This window comes from Cyanistes caeruleus, chromosome 1, assembly GCF_971803275.1.
Source record: "Cyanistes caeruleus chromosome 1, bCyaCae1.hap1.1, whole genome shotgun sequence".
NCBI lineage: Eukaryota > Metazoa > Chordata > Aves > Passeriformes > Paridae > Cyanistes > Cyanistes caeruleus.
In genome coordinates this window covers 129,639,109-129,663,487 of record NC_141701.1, presented here as the reverse complement: position 1 = coordinate 129,663,487, position 24,379 = coordinate 129,639,109, and the positions used below count along the sequence as shown (strand labels likewise).

At 39.6% G+C, this 24,379-nt stretch overlaps 3 protein-coding genes and 1 long non-coding RNA gene across 15 annotated transcripts in view; 2 read left to right on the top strand and 2 right to left on the bottom strand.

Annotated features, from left to right (window-relative positions):
• The window catches only part of AKAP9 (A-kinase anchoring protein 9), a 104,741-nt gene extending 96,535 nt beyond the window's left edge, over positions 1-8,206 (top strand). For 6 of the 8 annotated variants that reach the window (XM_086857470.1, XM_086857465.1, XM_086857454.1 and 3 more), the window contains 9 exons: positions 514-713; positions 1,588-1,696; positions 2,574-2,759; positions 3,323-3,520; positions 3,914-4,146; positions 5,041-5,126; positions 5,816-5,936; positions 6,757-6,896; positions 7,583-8,206. In XM_086857470.1, coding sequence (XP_086713596.1) covers positions 514-713; positions 1,588-1,696; positions 2,574-2,759; positions 3,323-3,520; positions 3,914-4,146; positions 5,041-5,126; positions 5,816-5,936; positions 6,757-6,896; positions 7,583-7,626 — 1,317 coding nt within the window. In that variant the 3' untranslated portion in view covers positions 7,627-8,206. The remainder of the gene's footprint in view (positions 1-513; positions 714-1,587; positions 1,697-2,573; positions 2,760-3,322; positions 3,521-3,913; positions 4,147-5,040; positions 5,127-5,815; positions 5,937-6,756; positions 6,897-7,582) is intronic. The other 2 variants (XM_086857468.1, XM_086857457.1) reach the window with 1 other exon arrangement.
• Positions 8,207-8,596: 390 nt separating this feature from the next.
• CYP51A1 (cytochrome P450 family 51 subfamily A member 1) lies at positions 8,597-20,031 on the bottom strand. The gene is made up of 10 exons (XM_086857752.1): positions 19,622-20,031; positions 18,658-18,756; positions 17,497-17,673; positions 13,977-14,103; positions 12,993-13,167; positions 12,696-12,815; positions 12,030-12,225; positions 11,343-11,438; positions 10,314-10,482; positions 8,597-9,658 (listed from the first exon to the last, which is right to left on the bottom strand). The coding sequence occupies exons 1-10, from the start codon at positions 19,793-19,795 to the stop codon at positions 9,480-9,482; spliced, it is 1,512 nt and encodes a 503-aa protein (XP_086713878.1). The 5' UTR covers positions 19,796-20,031; the 3' UTR covers positions 8,597-9,479.
• Positions 19,973-24,359, top strand: LOC147655902 (uncharacterized). The gene is made up of 2 exons (XR_015278113.1): positions 19,973-20,238; positions 21,409-24,359. It is a non-coding gene; the product is annotated as an uncharacterized LOC147655902 (long non-coding RNA).
• Positions 22,271-24,379, bottom strand: part of KRIT1 (KRIT1 ankyrin repeat containing) — a 21,916-nt gene continuing 19,807 nt past the window's right edge. For all 5 annotated transcript variants that reach the window (XM_086857712.1, XM_086857695.1, XM_086857715.1 and 2 more), the window contains exon 18: positions 22,271-24,014. In XM_086857712.1, the coding sequence (XP_086713838.1) occupies positions 23,946-24,014 (69 nt within the window). In that variant the 3' untranslated portion in view covers positions 22,271-23,945. The remainder of the gene's footprint in view (positions 24,015-24,379) is intronic.

The window sequence follows — 24,379 nt, the reverse complement described above, 5'->3', positions numbered from 1 at the left end:
ATGGCAGTGTTGGGAGGTGTTACCTAGGAACACCCCTTCAGTGCATTGTTTTGCTTGTGGTAGCATCAGTGGTGTGATTGCCTGTGTCTGGACTGATCTCCATGACCATGGTGGTCTCTTTCTGCCCCTGTTCTCTTGACTAAATTGGTTACCAAACACATAGGCCCAGTTGCCCAAATTCCTTGCACAACTGGTAAAAGAGCTGCTGATGGAAGAAACAGAAAGGCTTGGTGACATCCTGCTGGTTTTTTTTTGACTGGATTCACACTGTAGCTCCATGATTGCTATATCTCTAGTCCAGAAAGACACTAGACCTTTCATGAATGGTAGTTTAATGCTACATTACAGCACTGTTGTAGTCATGCTAAACTTCTTTCTCTGTCAGAATAATCTGTTCTTCAGTTTCTGAGTATGTTTCAGAATCATATGTTTTCATTTTACACCATTGGATCACATACATTCTGTAGATATATATATATATATATATAAAAAAAAATACATTTTTCTTTCCAGACTACTTGGGATACACCCAATGACAGGACAAGAAATTGGGTTCTCCAGCAAAAAATGGAGGGAGCTGAGACAAGTGAGTTGACTTACCGCACACTGACAGGAGATCTCTCTGCTGCTACTGAAATCCTGGAGAAAGTCAGACAAAAGCTGCAAAGTGCATCTCCAAAGCTGAAGCAGTTGGCTCGCAAAGCTGCTAGCAGGTTAGACCAGTCTTCAGCCATATGGCTTTGTAAATAGCAGCCAGCAAGCTAATATATTACTTGGTTTGAATCATAATTCACAGACTGCAGGATTTAATTGAGTTTGGGATTGTTAGTTTTATTGTGTATGCTGTTACTTGAAATATACTGATGGAAGACAGGATCACAGAGTATCAAGTGCTGCTGTAAATCCTGTATATTTTAATTGGCTCCTTTTTAAGGAAGAGCAAATTTGTATTTTTTTTTCTCTGAAAAGTGATAAGGTTTATCTGGGTATGGTGTAGGTAGATGAATTTTAAATAGTAATTAAAAAATATGTTTCATGTATAAGGGGATGAATATAGGGATTATTGTTCCAAACCATCCTCCTTGGGGGAAAAAATTATGGTCAAGTGAAACTGATCTTGATTCTTATTTTCAGAAAGTTACTATCTCCATAAGATTAAAAAGTATCTTGGTACTTGGTCCATGGGAGGTTTGAATCTTTTTTATTTTGCTGTGATGGTCATTTAATATTAAACATTCTTTCTTAAACATTTGGGCAAAGCAGAATGCAGTGTATCTGGGAAATACCCTAGGATTTTGATCACACAGATTCAACAGATTTGTGGGAAGCAGAACCACTATTTTAAATGTGCTTCATGTAAAATATACCTGTCTACAAATGAGTGGAAACTGTTCTGTACACTTTTTTTTTAAATTAAGACAATTTTGTTTAGAGTCAGTTAGCAGTCTTGAAAATGTTGTCCTGTCTCCAGTAACTGCTGAAGTGACTTGCTGTAGATCCAGTGCACAGGAATCCATGGAAAGTCCTGTTCATCTAGCTCGTGGTGTCAGAGTTGAGCTGATGTTGAAATGGTCCCTTCTATTTCAGACTGCAGTTTGAAACAGCAGATGATCAGGACTTCATTGCAGTACAAAATGCTATTGAAGAAGTTATCTCAGAACTGAAAATACTGCCTGGATTTTCCAGTCTGGAAGAGGTGAGAGTCAATGCTGTAACTTTGATGGCAGACTTAGGATGAAGAGATGTGAGCAGAAACTGGAAGGAGTTTGTAAGCCTGTACTTATTCAGGTCTTTGTAGAGGAAAGTTCCAGTGAGTGTTCTGACTGGAGTTTGTAAAGTATAAAAACCCTTTTCCTTTTACTTTTTTTTTTTTTAATTTTTAATACTTTAAAAGTGATTTTTCAACTTTCAAATCGAAACTTTTCCAGTTTCATTTTAAATTTCTGCATCTTGTGGCTTTTTCTTTAAGAAAATATATTTTCCTTTCAGCAGTAATCCTGTAACTGAGGAAACTTTTCTCAGTATTACCTGATACTAAAATCAACATTTAGTATTTACTGTATAGTGTTGACACAACACATTTACTTAAACTGCCCTGTATTTACCAAAGGAAAGGGCACTGAAGATTGAGTAGTGTGCACCTGTGTAAAAAAAAAGATGAAGTGAGGTAATCTGAGGTTGCAAAGAATTCCGCAATATTTGATTTAAGTGAGCTTGATTTAGCCCTTACCTGTATTTTAAGAAAGGACTTTCAATGTAAGTTTAAAAAAACTTCGAGGCTTTTCTTTTCCTCTAAGTTAGATAAACATAAACATAGTAGAAAACTGCAAATTGTTATAGCTGATACAATTGAGCTTGTATGAAAATACTTTGTTGTAATGTACAGGGTCAGTATATATAAGAAAGTCACAATAATCTGTAGTTTACATGTACACTAAAGTTGTTTTTTTTGTACAAGCTGATACAAAGCTATTGTCATTATCTATGAAAGTTTTTCACTGTAAACCAGTTATTTTCAAATTGGCTGCTTGGATCTAATAGAAGTTGAGTTTGGTTTTCTTTCTTCCTCATAGCTGAAGCTGGTGCTGCCTCCAGGGACTCCTTCCAGCTCACTCACTGAGAGGCTGCTGAGGCAAAATGCTGAGCTGACAGGCTTTGTCAGCAGACTGAGTGAAGAGAAGAATAATTTGAGGAATGCTGTTATGAAACTGGAGGAAGAGCTGAGAAGATACCAGCACAGACAACCTTCTGCAGACTATGTATGTCCTTGGTGCTGATCTAACGAGTTATAAACAAAGACATAAAAGCATAATTTCTTGTCTTAATCACCCAGTTGAGAGTGATCAAGCTGTCTGTTTTTCTTAGCTTCCCTCTACAGAGTAAATGGGTGTGGGTTATTCTTGTTCAGTGGTCACTATGTCTCAACTCATCCTATTAAGTGTCAAACTTCATGATTTTACCCAGCTTCTTTTTGTTAACTGCTCTTTCATTTTAAATGCTTTGTGCCTTTCATTTTATCTCTATCTCATCACCATGAGAAGCAGATCCAGATAGCCTTCAAGATCATGATGCTAATATGATCTGGGGGTGGGGGGGAGACTTTTTTTTTTTTCTTTTTTTTTTTTTTATTTTTCTGGAACATTGATTTGGCTCCTAAAATGACTGGTTTTGAGGTGTCAGAGCACAAGGGCGGCCTCAGACCCAACCACTGAATAGTTTTTCTCATTAATTTTATGAGCTCTCCCCCAAACCAGTGACTAGAATGACATGGCCTAAGCTTTTCCAAATTATGTCATTCAAATTCAGTTTCCTTTGTCTTCAGTCTTCTAGGCACTCATCAGATGGAGTTAATATTGATACTCTTGTTGCATCTGAGAAGGAAATCTGGAACAGAGAAAGGCTGTCACTACAGAAATCTTTGAAACAAGCCAATGCAGAACTCTCCAAGCTGAGAGCAGAGCTCAGGAGCGAGGCTTTCCTCAGAGAACTGGGATCAGATACTGAAAATGCTGTTTTAAGGGTAAGAAGATTTTTTTTCCCCACATGCTAAGTACAGCTGCTTTTAAAATTTTGATTTGGGCTTATTTTTCATTGTGTTCACTCTGCTTTATTCTGAGTAAAAAGAGATTAATTCAGTTTTAAAATTCTCATCCTCAGGTACCTGACTATTTTTTTTCTCTTGAAGAATGACATTGTAAACACCTATGTTGTCCTTTTGTGTGTGCCCTATTTTTTGCTGTTTAGGTGATCCTCAATATATTAAATTTTACTCAACAAGTGTGAGCAGCAGCACAGTCTTCTTCATGGTACTGAGAAATGAATAATCACAGAAATGCTATAGAAGTAACAATGTCAAAAGTCTGTTGTGATTCTTGGAGCTTACGGGGCTTTTTGTCTTTTTCTCTTGTTGCAGAGAGTTTATGGCAAATACCTACGAGCAGAGAGCTTTCGGAAGGCTCTCATATATCAGAAAAAATATTTGCTGCTGTTACTAGGAGGATTCCAGGAGTGTGAAGAAGCCACGCTGGCCCTCATTGCACGGATGGGGGGACAGCCTTCCTACACAGACCTTGAAATCATCACACATCATTCAAAGGGTTTTACACGATTTCGCTCTGCAGTCAGAGTGTCCATTGCAATTTCAAGGTAACCCGGAGGAAGTTACATTTCAAATAGACTGTGCTGTTTAATATATACTTTTCTAGCTCTCTAGTGAAATCTAGACATTGTCATATTCCATCCTGTTTACATGGTATATTTTTGGTAGTCATGAATATATTAGATACTTGTAGGATGACAAGGTGAGCATAGTGTAGGTAAATTCTGTAATAGGAATAAGCAGTCTGATGGTAGTTGAAAAGGGCTCATTATCTGACAATCACAGATAGAGTGCACTGAGTAAAGTCATATTATTAAGAAACATTATGAGCAATTCTAAGTATTGCACTTATTTACAAATGTTTTTTTCTGCAACTTAATTTCCTTTAAAGATTAAAATCTTACATGTAAGTATAATATAGATTTAGGAATTTTCTTTATCTAGGTAATCCTTAGAATTTCACAAGACTAAGGATGAGCAGGAATTGGTGAGAAAGAAAAAAGTAAAGTTTGTTACTGCATAGTACTGCCATGTTGCTAACAAACCTTCTTCAAACAAAGGTTTGAACCCCCAAACACTTCTGCTTGCTTATTCTGAGCCTTGTGTATCATATAAATTCAAGGAAATATTCAATACCTGTTGTGAGAATTTTACTCATAGTGCTCTGCAGTTGCAGTTTTGGGGTTGCAACAGAGCAAAAAAATATATTTAGTTTGATTTTAAAATGCTGGTGTACTGTAGCTTAGGTGCTTGAGCCATTTACTGTCCACTTGGACCTATACAGCACCTGGAATTGCACAGATGAAGCTAAATGCAGGTTTGGACAGAAGATGATCTTCCTTAGGGGTATGTAAAAGGTTGTATGTTATCAGACTATTTCATTTTTCCTGAAGCTGTTTGGTTTTTGTTTTTGTTTCTTTTTTTTTTAATTTGAAATGCAGAATGAAGTTCCTGGTTCGTCGATGGCACAGAGTTACAGGTTCTGGTATTCTGACTATCAATAGGGATATCTTTAGCCAGAACACAGGTAAGTCATAGTCCAGTAATGACTGAAAAAATGGTATCCACAAGTCACACTGCTGCTTAATGGAGATGGGTTTTAATTTGTATTATCCTTATTTGGAATGAATGGGGGCTGTTCTCTCTTGCTTTTGCTATAATTGTTTGGATTAACCTCAGTTTTCTTGCTCAGCACAGACACTAACCTATTTGTTTTCAGGGCTTTTTTGCTTCATTGTGGGTGGGATTTAAAAAAATATGGAAGGCTTCCCTATGGAGCGTGTTCATGAAAGCACTTTTAGCTGTGTCATTGGAGTTTCTGTAGGTGATCTCAATCAAGGGCTTTTTCTTAGAACAAAAGCTTGTCATTCTTTTGTTACAGCTTGAAGTCTGGGAAATAAGTTTTCTGTTTGCTGTTTTGTAGGAGTCTAAGGAGAATCAGAAGCCTCATTATTATTTACTGGCTATTTAGGTCTGCACTAAAACCTTTGCTCGGTCTGTGAGAGTTTCCTCATTGACATCAGTGAGGCCAGGATTTCACCTCTGCTTTTCCCTGTGTCTTAAAGTGGTCTACACTTGTTAAATGCCATTTTTGTGAAATGCAAACAGAAAACTCGTATCTGAGATTGCCAGAAAAGTGCAAAAGTCCTTACTTTTTTTGGTTTTCAAGACACTGCTTTTTGTATTTCTAATATTCTGTATATTTTGTATTTCTAGGTAATGAATTACGGCCTGATTCATTCTCTGGTGGCATGGATCTTTATGGAGAACAGAGGCATTCCCATAGATCCAGGTCAGGCATGGAGTCTCCTAGATCACCTATAAACTTTCAACATAAGTACGTTTGGAGTTCTTTTATTACTATTCTCTTTCAGGCAGTTTTTAAATAACTGAAAGCTTCAGTGTTTACTGCTAAGGTTTGTAACCTTTGATGCTGTGAGATTCAACTTTTTTGTAAGAATATGTTAAAAATTATGTCTCAGGCATTCAGTGTATGATTACTCATCACATGATTGAGGCCAAAGCTCGCACACCCCTGCCAGTGACACCAGTTATTTTTCATCAAGGGCAGTATTTTTATGAGTGCCATCATACTTCAATGAGCTTATATGAAGTTGCAACTTCAGGTCTTCACTGAATATCAAATTCTAGCCATTTTTGGATTTCATTTTCATGTAAACCACTTCCATATTTGTATTGTCTTTGTGTGTCATGACCATATGACCATATTTTACATAGTAAAAACCTTTAATCTATTTTAGCCACTATTGACTTTCACTTACAAAGAGTAATGACAAGAAGCAGAATCCTGTAAAGATGGCAGGGTCCTTGTTGACACAAGCTTCTTAATAGAAAACCAAATTTCAATCTACCATGGATTCTGCTGCAATCTCACTAGGAATTTGCTGGTCAGTCCTTGTTTCAAAAAAAATGCAGCAACAAATCCTGTGCAGTAGAAATGAAAGGCAAGGGGGAAAGAGTGGTTTCTCTGCCTTGGGCAGTAAGTGGCAGGGAGGCTAAATGGGCTTGATGTGCTGGCTACCACATGCATAAGCTAAGGGTGATGCAGCTATAAGGTATCCCTGCCTACAGTATTTTGCTGTGTTGCTGATATTTTTACTCATAATTTCCCTTTTTGAATTGTGTGTGTTCCCTAGGCTCCACGGGCTGCCTGCTGATTTAAACCCAGTCTCCTTCACCTGTCCTCAGCTGCAGAACTACGATCCCGAAAGGGCTCTGACAGATTACATCAATCGTCTGGAGGCACTGCAGAAGCGGCTCGGCAGCGTGCAGTCAGGTAGGGCTCAGGCACCCTCCCCAGCACCTCTGGGCAGCACAGGGCCCACTGCCACACAGCTGCTGCTTCTCTGAGATACACAGCAAACGACTTCCATTTGATCAGTTTTCAGCTTTAAACAAGAGTTTCCTCTTGAAACTCTTCTTACTGCTCTTTCTGAGCAGTAGCAAAAAGCTCACTTAAAAGAAGATTGTAGAATTCTTTGAAGAGATACAAGCACACTTTCATTATAGATTTTGAGATTGGTAACATTAGCAATATAATATTTGCTTCCCTGATCTCTAATAAATGCACAGCAAGGATTCAGTTGGCATCTTGCTAAGAGTTTAAGTTATATAGAGAAAAACGTACCCAGAAGATTGACATATGGAAGAGGAATTTTTTCTTCTACCACTTCAATTACAGAAGTTACAGTCAATTTGTCCCATAGATTATGACAATTTTTGTGCTGAAAGAGGAATACGTCAAGAAAATTGTCAGAACAATGGGATGAAATTTATCAAACTTGAGTTTTGAAGTTATTGTGTTTGTCTTCCCCATCATTTGAGAAAGTCTTGTTCTTAAAACATTTAATGTTTAGAAGTCCCTGTTCTATGATTTCCCATGTAAAATTTTTCATGCTTGCTCAGGTGCATGTACGTACTTGTTCGGGGTAATTCTGGTGACATTTTTTCTCCATCTTACAGGTTCGACTTCATACACTCAGTTGCACATGGGTATAAGAAGATAATAATATCCTTCAACATCTCCATCACTGGCAGTGATGCTAACAGATTGCCTTCTGTAAATCTGTGCTCTTTCTGTGCTTTTGTATAATGTGTATATTGTGGGACCAATATGAACACAGCTATACGATTGTATACAGTTCCATCCTGGCACACCCACAGAGATTGGGATTTATGGACGTAGGCACTTTGTGTTTATGAAAAAAAGCAAAACAAAATCTGAACAAAAAAATCCCAAACAACCCCCCCAAAAAATCCTCCCAAACCCAAAACAAACTCCCCCACCCTTAAAGTACATGTATATTTGTGGAATGCTAATTTAAATGATTAACTTATGAAGTGTGTATTTATCAAAAGGGTGCGAAGATGAAACTTGTGTATTAATTAAATTGAGCTACATTCAGCAAAGTTTACTTGCACTTTTTCTGGCAAGGCTACTGAAGTTACATTGACTCTCGTAATATTTGCTACTGGCAGTGCAGACAGAATATCACTTGTAGAGACCTATTTTTGTAATGGTAGAAGTTTTGAATTTTATGGGTATTTTGTCAAAGTACTGAAATAAACATGACTTCATGCTTCTAACTGTGTTCAAGAACCACTCCCTTATTCACATGAAACAGGTTGCTCCTGCCTGAGTTCCTCCTACTTGTAGTGACTGCAGCTTGACTTTTTACAGATTCCAAAGCACTGCTATCAGTGAGAGGGCCAGGGACAAGCCTGGATTCTGCAGAGCCTGGTCGCATCTGACAGGGCTGGGAGGGAAGAGCCTGGGCTCCCTCACCTGCCATGACTGATACAAACACAAGGCTTTAGAACAGTTACACTGAATTTAGACCAGGAAGGACAACACAAAACCTTGGTTACACGGAGCACTGCTGAAGGGGACACAGCCCACTCCAAGAAAAGAGTTTTCTGATGAAATGGTTTCAGAAAGAAGTGACAGGGTTGAGCATGAAAAACTTCTCCAAGAGGTTTGTTTACAAATTTAATTCAAAATTCCTGTGAGCCAGAGCTCATTACCATTTATCATCAGCACTCTTGAACCAAACACCATTTAACAATCCCACATGAGTCAGTACAACCCCAGACAACATTCAGCTATTTCACCTCCTTACACACAAACATGTTATTTACAAAATTCATGTTGTTGGTATCATCATATTGTTACTCTTACACTTTACATCAAGCTTCCAGAGATCACCATTTTCAAATTTTTTTAGAGAATTACTTGTTGCTTTCTGAACATAAGCATTTTACATCTACTTCAAGTTAGACAGTTAAATGGCTCATTCTTGAAATGACTTACCTGTGAACATTTTGAACTGTGCCTACCACTTAGCTGTACAGTAACATTTTCTTAAGTCAGCCAAGACCTGAAGAAGATCATCATTCACTTGGAACAGAATCATAAATGCCAAAGGAAGGGCACCACCAAGTACAGTCCCCTGTGGTGCCTGTTTCCAGATGGGTGTGCTGAAATTGGGTACAGAGAGGCAAGGTAGGCAGCCTTGCCCCTTGGTTCTTTGTAGAAAGTAATCTTCAATTATTTTTCAAAAGGAAGGAGTTCCACTTGTAGAAATCACTTCTTTCTTCATCAAAGATGGGGCATGCACCTTAAAAGTTACATCAATAGAAAAGACACTTTTGCTTTAAAAATGCAGTGAGAAAACTGTAGAACAAGCAATCATACACAGCAGCATCAAATAATGTAGGCAAACAAAATGGATGCAAAACTTTTGTATTTGGTATTCTACTGTTGCAGCCTAACAGTAGATGCATCAGCTTCCATCTGCCACTTATTCTGTCACAATTTTATTCAAGTCTGTTAGTTTACACAAGGTTTTAGTGCCAAACTTTACAGTGCCCGCCTCTTGTATCTGATAACAGGGTTGTTAGGTGTGTGTATCATTGTTGTATAATTTATAGTTGGAAAATAGTCATTGATGAGATCAAATTCATACAAACGAAGCAAAGTAGACCAAATAGTCTTAATTTGAACATAAGCAAAGTTTTCTCCAATGCAGCGATGACGGCCTAGAAGGAAAGCCATAAAATGCAGTTAGAATATTTTACTGGATCCCCTTTGGCAATCAGCTAATTTTAGAAGTTTTATGCAGACAGTAGTTGCCCCTTTCTCAACAATCAGAGGCTCTGATGTTTCACATATCCCATTCTATAATTCCATCCAAGTCTTATTTTTCCAAGTTGTCACTGCATAAAACATATGAGTAATTGAAATGAGATTGTGCTGTTTTGTCCCCACTAGAAAGCATTAATTTATGTATCAGGAAAGAAGCATTTACAGCACTGAGAAGTGAGATCAGCTCTAACTCCATTATGGCAATATTTGTAAACTGTTCTGAAGATGGGACTCTGCAGTCTAATGGGACTTTTGCTCTGACTTCAACTGAACTCCTGGACTTAAAAAGATGTGAGTCAAGCATCCCTCACACTAACCTAAAGGTGTTTTGATAACTGCTGTGAGAGATATATACAGCTATGACTAATGCAGAAGTATTAACTTAATTATTTTAACAGCACATTCACAGTAAGAAAACTTTCAGTCAGTAACAGAAAAAAACCCCACATCTATCCTCAGATGTGGCAGTGTGGAGAGGTGCTGTAGGAGATGGCTGGTGTGAGCCACCTCAGCACCACCTCACACAAGGTGCTACATTCTCTTACTCACCAGCCCCAAATGGAATGTATGCAAACTTCTCTCCAGCTGCTGGGTTATCTTGGAGGTATCTGTCAGGCTTGAAGTCCAGAGCATCATTCCAGGAGTCTCTGAGTCTGTGGTTAACAGTGGGAGACACACACACTTGATGGCCAGGGGGAATACTGTATCCAGCAACAGTCTACAAAAGAGACAAAACCCCACACATGACAAAATGTCCCCATTTTTATTTTAAAAGTGTTACCTGAAATGTTGTGTCATGAGGCTTAAATTTCAAGAGATTTTGGCCAAGTGCATTTAAAGTTAATGCAACCTTACACTTCCTCTCTTACTTGTACAGGACACAGTGCTCAAGTAGTTGCAGGAACCTTCCAGCTGTTTTAGTAAGGCTGGCAATTCTACAGAAGGAGGTTTTAAAAAAAAAGAAAGAATGAATTTAAAATTTATTTAAAGCCTTTGACATTGCAGGGACATAGTTAAAAAAATTGCATTTTTTGACATGGTACTGTATTTGTACAAACAGCAAGTTTTCTTTCTACCTAGCTTGTATTAAATGCATGCCAGATTTTTCTGTGACAGCAATTAAAAGTTCCTGGCAAACAAAAAATGGTGGCACCAAACTAAGCTCAAATAATACTGGTATCTACAAGAAAGGGTCAGTTTTGCTGAAGAAAACTGTGCATGGCTTTTCCTAGGCCCCAGAGCTGCTCTTCTCCAGGTGGAACAATCCCTGTTCCCTCAGCGTCCCACCACCAGTACTGCAGCCCCTCTCCCAGCCGGGTGGCCCTCTGCTTGTTTCATTTCATCAGTCTCTCGCTTGCAGGGGGTTGCAGGGGTCTGAAACTGGACACAACTCCACATGAAGGTAACTGCTTTCCTAACTCAACAGCTGGCTGTGCTACCACAGACAGAACCCCAGACTGCCATCAGCTTTCCTCCCTGCCAGCAAACATGGCTTGCTTGTATTTCCTTCTGCCAGACAAGATACTCTGACCTGGCCTGTGCTGCTGCAGTGAAATTAGCTCCAAAAAGTGTCCTCACCTGAGGAGTTCTGGCCATTCTCATCATGGTCATTATAGGAGGTCTAAGCCTTAAAGTTTCTTTTAGACAGCGGTCCAGCAAACTGAGATCCTTGAGCTGAAAATACAGAGAAAATGATGTATCAAAATATAGCCAAGTTTATTCAACACAAACAAAATGGTATTTTATACCATTTAAAAACAAATGAAAAAAAATCAAAGGGTAAGCAGCTTATATTTACATGTACTTTATTAGCTACACTGATTATTTCTTTTCAAATTGATTCAATTAAGAAGGGAAAAATCACTGACCAGTTCAATCAAATACAACTAGTGTCTTACTGATGTGTCTTTTAAGTATTTTCTGTTGCCTAATTAAAGAATAAGGTCACACTGCATTGCCTTCCCCAGTGGAAATATGAGGATCTTCCTCTGCTACAGAACGATCATTTATTGAATAAATATAGGAACTGCAATTTCCCTAATGAACACCGATTAAAAAAACCAGTATCAAACTGAAAATTTACTTGGACAGGAAGAGAAGAGGAAATGTACTGGCAAACAGCATTATCACAGAATGACTGTGCCAATTATTATTTCAACACAAAAGCATGTGACTGTATTTCATGTTCAATGAGCTTTTTTTTTTTTTTTAAGTAAGCATCTAAAAGAATAAAAATACCCCTCAGGACTAATGTAATGTACAAACCTGGTCATAAGTTAAGGGTGGCAAGTCATCCCCACACACTGCTTTCTGTTCTGCATAGCACTGTTCCTGTATGGCTTTGTCCCTGGCGAGGAAGAAGCCGAGCCAGGCACTGGTGGTGGAGGACGTGTGCTGCCCTGCCAGCAGCAGCCCGATCAGCATTCCCGCAATTTCATCGTCCGTCAGCGCGCGGCCATCCCTGCATGCAAGGGAACAAAGCTGGAGCTTCATTTGGTCACGTTTCATTGTTTAGCTATGTTGCTATTTATACAATAACATTTACAACATCTAATAATGTACTCCTTACTCCTACTCTTTTATTGCCTACCCTAAATACAGAGGCAAAAGATCTAAGGGTAGGAAGAAGGGAGAAGAGAGGGAGAAAGACTCTTTAGGAACCGTAAAGAAAATCATTCCTCAACAGCCAGCAAAGAGAAAGGAGGCAACCTCAGCCACCTCGTGACCACCAATGAAAATCTGAGAAATCTGAATAACCATTGATAAGTGAAGTTTTAAACCTGTTTTTAAGAATACAACTGGGACAAATTGCATGCAACAAAACCAATTCAGAACATGAGGGAGTGTTTCTTGGGTTTTCATAGATAGTTCTAATTAAAGAGCTCAAAGCTAAAGTAAATCTTCAAACAAGTCTTTAAACTCTTGGCTTACTTGTATGAAGCATCAAGTAGCGTTTGGAGCATGTCATCCTCCTTCTCCTCAGACTTTCGACGTTTCTGGATAACCTTGTAGAAAATATTCTTTATTTCTCTGTGTGCCCTATCTCGTCGTCTGCAATTCAAAACACTTCAATTAGCAATTTTATACAACATAACACAAAATGCTTATGAGGATTTATTGGGATGTCTAGAACAGCTTACAAAGAAGTGGTGGGGATGGGGGGACAATCCAAACAACAATGATATTTAGATAAAATGCTTAAGTTACTTCCTCTGTTACTGCTGGTACCTGAAACTCGGCAGAGGCAGCCAGCCTGGCAGCAGCCAGGCAGCGTGAGTGAAACCCCCATCCAGGTCTGCGTACAGCTGAGCCACCTTCTCATCCAGCAAGCCTCGGATTTCCTTCCCATGTAAGCAATGACTTGCTGTCAAAATGATCAGTTCTGAAAGGGCTTCGAACAGGTCTGAGGAAAGATGGGAAAAACATTACTGAAATGTGTCTTATCAGATGTCTTGGAATAACTTCTTAAATAGATCACTGAGACCTTTTTTCTAAGGTATTTCTTTCTAGAAATTTTTCTAGCAGTTAGTAATTCTTCTAAAGCAAGCCATCCATCACAACCTCAATCCTTAATAAACGTAAGTGAAGTCATACAAAGATTTAACCCTGAAATCCAAACCCATGGGAAACCAGTTATTTTTGCTGCTCACTGAATTATTTTTATATAGTAGTACTTAGACACTTCAATTCAATATATTAAAATGTTACATGTATTTTATCATTTTTATGCATTTAAATATAAGTATGTATGTTTAAATAATATGCAACTGTGAGATTGCAACAACGATGATGGGTAAGTTGGGAATGAGGGAAAATAACAATTTCACTTTGGTCATGAATGTAACCATATTGGTTCAAAGATGCAGTTTTTCACTGTAGAAACTCCCAGAGCCAAGATCTTCAGCACAGACTCTCTATGAAGTCAGAGCAGCAGCTTTTCCCAAGAGCTAGGAACTGGTTACACTGAGCTGACTGATACCATCCAAAACAAACAGCACATGCACTATGAACTGACAGAGAAAGCAAAACTAAGATAATTCTTCATTCCTTTCAATGATTTTCTGAGCAGCTTTATTCTCCAATAGCCTCATATTTGATTTTTGAAATTTTTTAATTTCTTTTACATTGCAGTACATCTTTTACAAAATATACTGCATTGGCCTTAAGTACTTCCCAGAAAACTGGAGGGAAAATGCATACGATCCTTCTTACTTTTCTCTCCATGTTCTCCCCATGCTTTGAAATACTCCTTTGTTTCTTCTTCAATCACAGCTACATGCTGTCTAAACTGGGCAATGTTTAGCCCAGTTTTGAGCATCTTCTTCTGTTCCAAAAATATCTAAAAGAACCAAGACAGAAAAAGCAATCAGTACAAGGATCATCATAAGAACATCCAGAAGTAAATAGGGATTATGGTTAGGACTGCAGGGTACAGCAGATACTAAGTTTTAACTAATAGGTAATACTCTGTTTTTCCCCTTCTTTCAAGCAATAGTTCAGAAATATTGAAGTAAAATAATAGCTCAAAGGAGCTGAAGTTCTCTCCCATGTAGCGCCAAACAAAAAAGGTTTTTAGTATCTTTGTTAAGCTTTATTCCTGAAGATACAAGATGCATATAAAAATTGAACTATGGAATGCCCTTTAGATATATAATCACAAACATAACCAGCCCCATCTTTGCAAAGTCTGGATTTAGCCTGTGTCCCCTGATATGCAGCCTCCTCACTTTCTCTCCCTCTCCTGTGTTCTCTCAGGCAGAAGGACCCTGGACTAGAGACGACCTTTTTTTTTACACAGCCCTCAGATCTCACTGCCCAGGAAGTCAGACAGAGAAGCAGGAGGCAAGCTGCTTTCTAGGAAAATGGTGAGTTTCACACCCTTCTCACCTCTTCCTCTTTTTCTATGTATAAATTCATAGCTAACAAACCTACTGGTGAAAAGCCCTTCATTAGATGAGAACCATTTAATGCATTGACAGGCATTGACTCAGAAAATAAATTATTTGTTTTTTAAGCCCTAATTATGAATGAGGCATCTGCCCTCTAGTTCTGCACTGTACCATGAGTAATAAACCAGAAACCGTCTTCCCACCAAGGGCTCTGCATGTACAATATAGAACAGAAGGCAGTAAAAGAAAAGCTACGTCCCAAAAGCTTCTATTTGAGAATGCAGTGAGGACCCCAGCAGTCTGTCAGAGGGCACACATGACACAGAGCAAAGAGAGAAGCACATTTTCCCTTGCAGCATGTTAGCCAGTCTCCAGCTTGATGGAGACAGGAGTGGCACATCAGAGTGAACACATTCTCTGCAATTTCAGCTCCTCCCAACAAAAAACAATCTTGAAAGAGGCTTGGAGGGAGGAGAGTATATCAATATTAATTGATACATTGACTATGGATATTAAAAATTACCAGAATTACTGGTAAATAAGCAAGTTACTCATTTTGAAGAATAAGGGGTGGTTCTTCCAAACACATGACTGAAAGTCACAGAATGAACAGATAGTTAGCAGCTTAAGCAGAGAAAAGGGAGTCTGGAAAGAAACTTCAGGATGACCCATCCATTGTAGAATGCCAACAAAATTTTCCACGGCTCTCTAAATGCCTTCCCATTAGATGTCTGAAATGAAATTGTAGTGGTGACACTATGCAAAAGAACCAGCTTACCTCTAGCAGAATGCATTCTGGCCACAACTGGCTATGCTGCCTCTCTAGCTTCAGAGGGAAACTAGAGATAATCAGTGTAGACATAATTTAAATGTCAATAGCAAACTCCCTGCACCTCCTCACTGTGGAAAAAGAGTAATTTTTGTGGAAAAAATGGAATTTTCTGAGGAACCTAAATCTGCAGAGATAATAAGAAAGAAGTCCTTCTGGTATCAAGGGTATGAATTAAGTAGATATATCCACAGACACCCAAGGTTTAGTTAGTAATACAATTCATCTCTTGACTAAAGCAGAACTCAACTGCACTCTAGGGAAAAAGAAAACCTAGAGTAACTCTAGAAAAAGACCTCATTTCAAAAAAAAGGAAAAAAAGCTGTATATGGTGGGCCAATGAGGTAAGCCATGTACTAAGACACGCCCATTTCCAAGGAGCTTACAGAAAATTATATAAAACTGAGGGATGAGATTAGACCACATCAAAAAGCTAGCTCTTGCATGAAGACAGACATTCAAATCCGCCACAAACTGAAGAGCATGAAAGCAGAAGTCAAACCATCTGTAACAAGGGGACAAACTTTCACAGAATTAAGGACAAACCATGGCCTTTAAGTTTCAAGCAGACATCCCATGACAATCAGAATCCACAAAACAAGCACAACACAGTGAAAATCTGGCTAGTTTAGCAGTCTGATTCACAGACACTCTTCTGAAACAAGTATATACCAGAGAAGAACATGATGAGATGCATGCAAGCATGCATCCTCCACACTCCAGCAGCTGCAAAAGTGATTCACAACTCCATCCCTGACTTTTTGAGAAAGACCTCTGACTATTCAAACTATAGCAACCAGTCTGTTAGAATGACCCTACTCATGGGAAAGATCTCCTAGGACACAAGAAATGATCTCCTACTTGTTATCCAGGCTGCAGTCCTGCTGGTTCTCACAGGGATGAGGAGCTATGCAAATCTATCAAGTGGTGAAGAACCTACCACCCAACCAACCAATCCTTCCCCCAAACTGCTATCCACAATTTAGTACTTCCTGACAAAGGAGGAGACAAAAAAATTCTCCTTTACCTACTTAGAAAGTAGAAAATTGTAGGTAGTTAGTTGTCTATGAGATTTCCAACAGAACAGGGTAAGAACAACATCCTTACTCTGTGGATCATGGCAAAATGCCAGCATAGAGGCAAAGACAGGAGTGATTACTGCCCTAGTGATTAAGCCACAATCAAACAACAGGGCAACAATCACAGCATGTAGGCAGGGATGAATGAGGAGGCATGCTAAGGAGGAAAATAAATTGATGGTCACAGAAACTAGACAAATGACTGGCATTTATACAAACAAAACAAGGCCAAAACTGAAAATCCAGAAATAAAGTATATCACAGTGCTGTTTCTTCCACCCAACTACTCTGCTACACAACATGTACTGAGCACAGAGTGCCAGTGGAGCAAGTATGGCCACAGAAAAATTGGCTTTTGCAGGTTAAGAGTCTGACATGACAGGCCACCCTCACAAACAAGAAAGCAGCCAATGTTTAGTTCAGATACAATGCTACATGACACAACCCCTGTGCTCCCATGCAGACTGTATCCTGCAAACATACACAGAATGACTTCTGTCTAAGCAAAACAAACCTTGTGGTTCAAACTGTTAAATTATTACTCCCATGTCTAGATTTGGCATGGCATAAATATGGTTACCACTCTTAGGGCTTTCTCAGAAGAAAGACCTGAAGTTGCTTGGAAGGGAAAAGTGAGCTGCAGTCTGTGGCACGCTTCAAGGGAAGAAAAAAGTGACACACTAGTTTTTCCTCTATGGTGAGATTAGATGGTTTCAAGAACAAAAGATAACATCCAAAGTGACAAATGGCCAGGTGGTAAAGAAAGGAACCTGAACATGCTCAGTCTTGATTATCCAGTGAGACTATTTACCTACTGCAGTATGCCACTGTTCCTTTGAACACAACCCCATCACACAGAGCCGAGCGCTCAGGGCTGCCTACTCAGCATTCAAACTGCACTGCTTTTCTACTCATCCGATATTTCAAATACAAACCGCATTGGGGACGTCATAGGCAACTCCCCTGCCAAAGACAGGCGTAGTTAACCGAGAGTACACATCCTCTGCATTCAAATCTTCGTTTTTACTGTTGAAGAGTAGAGCAGCAGCATCACTACCCACTAAGTATGTGAATGTCTTGCCAACCATAGTGAAACTGAACACGGGTCCATACTAAGAGAAAGAATAAACAGAAAACAAATTTGTTTGAAAGAAGAACAAAAATCATTACATCCCTATCTCTCTGTACAGTCTTTCATAAGTTACTTTTTCTCCTACGAAGTATCCAGACATTTAATAAAGACAAATATATTTTAAATCACATTTAAATTTGTTCTCAATGTACATACTAGTGTTATCTAATGTTATAATGAACACATGTGAACATTTTAAAACCATTTATTTTAGATAACATAAATAAAAGATCAGTCACACTAAAAAACTAGCAGAGAGATTGCAGCACATATTGACTCCAGTAATCTATAAATACTGTCTTGAAAAATTCTGGATTTGGAGTTATGCATAGATAATTAAAAGTAAATAAGATTTCAAAGTTTAAAAGTCATCTCCAGCAGACCTTCATGGACCAGATTTAGCTTTCTCTAAGCTAAACATGCTAGGATTTAAGCTTGTAAATCTAGTTTTAGACAATGTGAAACAGCTTGATAAATCTAATTTAATTTGAATTAAGGCTCTAGTGATCTAGTCAATTTCTTCTAGGCTGTTACTGTATAAAAACTACTGAGGTTTTATACACCAGCTCTCTTAACATCAGAGAAGCCTTAAAATTCATCAAGTTGCCCACAGAGGTGATCAGCTACATTCCAACCTGGTCATAGGTTGGTGAAAAATGTGATTAAAAGTTACCAATTACAGAAAGAAAAAAAATTCATGAAAATGGCTTTTTAATTAACTTGTGATTCAGCTATGACTATTACCCAAATGTACAAGCGTATTTGGTGACGTGAATCACGAGAGCTCAGAAAACACTACTGCTAGATGAAGAGATCTGAAGATCACAGAGCCTACTGCATACACCTCCAGTCCATATTCAAGGTGGTGAGAATGAACTGATTTTAAACAGGTCCCAGAGAGAGAGCTTAATAAATGGACAAAAATATTTTTTATATGCTCAGCCAGTCACGTGGGAAAACATACCTTGTCATAAGCATTTTCCAAAAATTCAATGGGACTTTTTCCAAATGCAATTGCATGACCAAGAAAAGGGATGCCTGATGAAATAAAAGGTGGGTAGTTCTGTAGAAGAAATAGAAAGATAATTACTGAATTTTCTTCAGACATTATCACAGAATCGTGAACTAACAGAATACCCTGAGCTGGACGGGACCCACAAGGATCGAAGTCCAACTCCTGGCCCAGCACAGGCCCATCCCCAAGGGTGACACCATGTCCCTGAGTTGTCCACATGCTTCTTGAACTCTGCCAGGCTTGGTGCTCTGACCACTTTCCTGGCATTCGCCAGTGCCCAAAAGTAATAAAATCATGTCCATTTACGTAAAACTAACCACAGTGGAAGTTTTAAATATGTTTTAACTCTTTTGTGAAAAAGTCAACTTGAGAAACATATTCAGTTGCTCAGGGAGAACTACATTTAAAAGCAGCAAAGGTTAAAATAAAGTGAATACGATTAAGAGTCTTCCTACGCTGCCTCTGAATGTGAAGCACAAAGATACTGCAACTGAAAAGACAGCAGTGAGAAACAGTGCTGGAGGGTTTGTTAAACAGCCCCTCAAAAGCAACTTCAGGTTAGCACCGTGCTTCACATTAGCGGGCACCTTCTCTCAAGCTCCGTCGACGAAACAGCACCGGGAACGCCCTTGGGCTCCGCAAGTCCCGAGCGCCTCTGTCTCCCGCGGTACCAACCAGCCGGCTGAGGGCGAACCCGGCCAGCTGCCCCAGAAGCTGCCCACGAAGGCTGCTGGAAACGCCGCTCGCCCGCCGGAGCCCGCTCCCCACGGCCGGGTTCCAGCGCGGCTCCCCTGAGGGCTGTGTCCGAGGCGCTCTCCGCGCCCGCGCCCCGCCGCCAGCCCGCCCTCGGGCACCGTCCCCACACGGCACAGCGGCGGTGCCCGCCGGGCCCCTGCCCGCCCGCAGCGCTCACCTTCTGGTCGGAGCCGAGGTGTCGCCGGTACCCCAGCTGGAACAGGTAGCCGAGGCTGAGCGCGAAGGCGGAGGCGGCCAGCACCAGGGAGAGGGGGTTGCCGATGGCCACCCGCTCCAGCAGGGACCCGCCGACCTCCATGAAATTCAGCATCTTCTCGGCGCCCGCCGCCATCCGCCGTGGCTCCGCGGGGCAGGGCGGGGCGGAGCGGCTGGGCAGGGCTGATCCGAGCCCGTGGGACGGGTCCCGGCGCTGGGCTGATCTCTGCCCATGTGACGATTGCCGGCGCCGGAGCCAACCCGCGGCCGCGCTGCGCGGGGTGACGGCATCGGCCGGGCTGCGGCCCGCGCCATTGGCCCGCGCCGCGCGGGGGCCGGGCCCGGCCGCCTCAGGGCTCGGCCTCGGCGGCGGCCCCGCGGCGCTCGGCCCCTGCCTGTTTGAAAGGCTGGGTGTGCTCGAGCAGCCGGACGACGCGGTTCGCCGGGAAATGCGGCTTATGACCGAGAGCCGGCTCTCGGGCATCGCTGCCGGCGCACCCGCTGACAGCCCGGGGCGCTGGTTTGTAAGGCTGCACAACACGCGGAGAGCGAGGACAGCTTATTTGTGTTTAATTCCAGGTGTTCTAAATATTTAATGTCAGAAAATCAGGGTACTGTTTTTTTGAATGAGTTCCCACTAATATCTAAGGGTTTAAGGTCAAATAATGCACAAAACTGAATTTGGAAACAGAGAGCTCATCACAGCCGAGGTCAGCTTGTTGTCCACATACAATTTTTTAATTCAACAGGAATAGATCTTAATGGATCTCTGGAAAATTCTACTTTGGGTAGACCTTTTAAAAGCAGTATTTGTTCATCCAGTGAGTCCAGTCAGTTTCTAAAGTTTAAATGTGTAAATCTGGGAATACAAGGAGGAAGCCAGGTTGATCCTTACATACAGTAAGACATTTCAACAGGGTACAGTTGCAAAGATTATTTGTAACGCTTTTAAATAAATTTTTGCAAAGTTCAGAAACCTACATTCTCATAAATTCCCCACTTCATCCAAAATAAACTATTTGTTCTCATCAGTTCTGAGTACTTTCAGTTTTGTCAACTGGAAAAGGTGCACAGGCAAAAGAATAAGCCTGTTAGTGAATGAATATTCTTGTATTTTTTAAAAATGTGTAATATCCTCTGGTTACCCCTGTATCAAGGTCTCACATGTGCTAGATTACTAGATTAGTGGATGAGATAGTAGCAGAGAATGCTTGTGAGTGCTGAAACGTGCAAGGAATCAATGCTGAATACCTTCAAACTCTTCATGTCATCAATGGGATCTAGTAAAGTTTTCAATTTGTTGCCTGCAAGCTCTGAAGTTTCAACACTTTCCAGTGCCAAAGGAAATTTATCAGTGATAAATAAGTGCTTTTTATATATATATATATATATATATATATATAGTGATTGAGAAAGGGTTCCTTCATGCAAGCCTTGACAATCTGCTGGGAGACATGAAAGCTATCACTGGATGTTATTGACGTTCTGCTCTGTCAATTTATGAAGTAAGGACACTTTTGGAAGAATAGCGTCAGTCTATTTCTTCCAAGGGAGAGGATTTCCAGATTAATTACCTATACATGAATGGTTTTATTTCATTTTTATGTAATTACTAATTATATTTAAATTTATATAGAATAGTAATTTAGTACATTATTTTTATATCTTTACCCTATAGTAATAACAATTAAGAAGAGCTTTTGCAAACCAAGTATGTTGTTTCTGTTGAACCTGTATTTCTTTTTCCAGTCAACAGCCCAGCTTTAAACTGCATCCAGCTGTAAGCTGACAATGGTTGGGAAGCCCCCACCTCTCTGGATCAGTTGTTCCCTGCACCAAGCAGCAGCAGCAGGACATTGTGCCAGGACCAAGGTTTCGCTCTTGAACAAGCTGCTCACTGGGGTCAGTTATTCCACTTGGTAAAATCACGCCTGTTTTTCAGTTTAAAATTCTGTTACTCTTTTGCCTTACAGGGCCTGGTTGAGTGTTCTACTCAAATCTTTGCTTTTGCAGCTGTACAGATTCTTGCTTTTTAAGAAAGTGCTTGTTAGATGGACTACAGGTGGTAAGCTGGGCATCTCATGTTTACAAAGGCACAAGTGTCAGCTTTTCCCATCTTGCAGCTCATTTTCATTGTTTTTTTGTTTGGTACTGATGTGAGAGTTGCTACTAGTGGTCTGTCTCAGCTGTGTTGGATTTCTCTCTGTTCCATTTTTCATTTCTGCGCTTTCAGATGAAAGGAGAGCACACATTTACCTTGCCCCAAGCAGGGCAGCATGAGCTCCTACATACCCAGGTGCCAGAAACCTCTGGGACTGTAGAGATGGGCTCTTGCTGCTCTGTGGCTGCACTGATGTGCAACACCTGCAAACTTCTGGCTTGCCACAAGGAACAGCTTCCTGTTTACCTGGTAAATTCCTGAGCAGTATCCTAGGTGCATTGCCTTAATTTAGAGTACATAGGACTCTCCCTCCGGTCCTCTCTGATCCTCTTCTTACACACCTTACAAAGACGAGCCTGTTACAAACTACTGCTCTTTGGTAATAACACCTGCTTGGTGTAACATTTAATGGCACCTTCAGGCTGGCTAAAAAAATAGAAACACCAAATATGACTTGTTGCAAACAATTTATTAGGTAGCAATAAATAAGAATTTAGCAGAAAGGACTATACAGCAGTAAGGCATATTGATAGTATAGTTATATAGGCAACTGACACACCTTCCTAACATTTTCCTCTAATTTTCTAAGAAAGTGCTATGTAAAGAAATGTATTTCTGATACCAGCGCCAAGTGATAGCAGGGATGCATGATGAAGGACCTGACTTGCATTATTTACCTTAAATAAAGCATAGCAATTCATGAAAATTTACTTTTATTTAGGCCTGTGAAGTTTAAGTAGAAAAGTACAGCTTGCTAAGAAGAATACAAAATATTCTCCCGTTCACGTTTTTAACGGCTTACTACTTTAATTTCTTAAACTGCAGTTACTAGTAAGGTATGAGTAAAGTTACTATACAATAGCACAGTGCTTCACATTCATTTTAGCTTTTATTTGAAAACATAGAGGCAAGTGCTAATTTTTATTTTTTTATAAAAGCTTTTCTTTTACAAAATATTGCACACTGTTTTAGCATGCAGTTTACACGGAAGAAATAGTCAAGTGCACTTAAAACCCTGAAATACAACCAGAAACTTCAAAGATTTTTGTTACAGATACTATTTTAATGTACAAGAATATGTTTCAGACTGCATAGGATCCCACCCTACACTTGGGACCCAACTTGTTGAGCCCCAACCCTGACTCTACAAAGAGCAGGCAGAATGCTTACAATCTCTGACTTCCTTGTTATCTTCATTCTTGCATCCTGCACTGCTTTTAGCCTGAAGAAACTGAATTAATCAGTAGGAAAATTAATTTAAGAGAAATAACTTAGTACCTCCCGTATGAGCTTTTGTTACTGCATATGTGTTGCAATCCAGGGTAGGATTTATAAAACTTTCTGAAGTCCTCTGAGTAAGGTTCATCTGTAAATCCCTGTCTCCCTCTCCTCCATACATATATTTTATATTGCACAGCAAAAAGTAAAAATCCATTTTACAAAACAAGCATGCTAAACATTCAATATGGCTTCTGAATGATTTAAAGTATTTCCCTTTTGGCATCCTCATGCAGTATTTTAGAATAAATATGAATACAAAGTATGAGAAAGTTAAGAGTAAAAATAAAGCAAGCTAAAATGTTTGCCCATTTGACCCAAATAAACAACAACAGTTTATCAAAAGTAGTTGCTCAAAGGCCTAACTGGTCTAACTGGTCTTTTAGGCATATTTATCAATGGTATCTTAAAAATACAGGGTGTCTACAAAATACTGCAACATATACCACCTCCTTGGTGTTCCACACAATGACATGAAGGGTAAATAGGTTAACTGAGACTTCCTTAATGGCACTGGTAGTCCCATATTTCTCTGGGAACAACAGCTTTACTGGATTCATGCTCATCAAACTAGGTAAACCATTCAGATTTCATCAGCTTTATTGGTTAAGCTCAGCCCTACAATAGTTAATATACGAAACACAAAAATATTTATAAAAATAATAGATATGTTGTATAGTTTTTTTAAAAAAATAAACCATGCAGCTTCTGTACAAAGTTAAAAAACTGTACAAATTGACTTTTCTATTGTGTAAAATAAATGTACATGGAAGTTCTGTTACGAGGAGGAAAAAGTTGTTTTTTGCTCAGCCATCAGATGCCGTCTTGTAACTACTGTTCATTTCCATCACTCGTTTCTTTCAGTTGGCATGAGCTGGCCATTTAATTTCATCAGGAGTTTTACAACGAGTCCTGCCTATGTAAAGGGATGCAATTGAATTCTATCAGCATTTCAGAACTATGACAATCAAGTACATAACAAAAGCAATTCTCAGCTTTATCCAATCTCAAACTCCATTACTTTCGGTCACAAAGTTACTGGCTCCAGCTCTCTGAATCTCATTATATTTGGAATTAATCTAAGAGAATGAGGGATTTGGCATATGCAAGAAACAGTTCCAGAACTTACTTTAACAGAATTAAACAAAAGGTTTATCCTAATGATTGTAGATGCATTTTATGTATTTTGAATTCTGAAGGTTTCACATGCCAAGATAACAAGGAAATATTCTGAAATATTAATAATAAACTTTTAAAATAACTTTTGTGGGGGTTTGGCTT

Coding starts and splice junctions, on each gene's coding strand:
- CYP51A1 (XM_086857752.1), bottom strand. CDS start 19,795: ATGGCGGCGGGCGCCGAGAAGATGCTGAATTTCATGGAGGTCGGCGGG. Junction 13,168..13,976: donor GGGAGAACATGGAGAGAAAA/GTAAGAAGGATC, acceptor ATCTTTCCTCAG/ACCTGTTCGAAGCCCTTTCA. Junction 12,226..12,695: donor CTACTTGATGCTTCATACAA/GTAAGCCAAGAG, acceptor CCTTGCATGCAG/GGATGGCCGCGCGCTGACGG.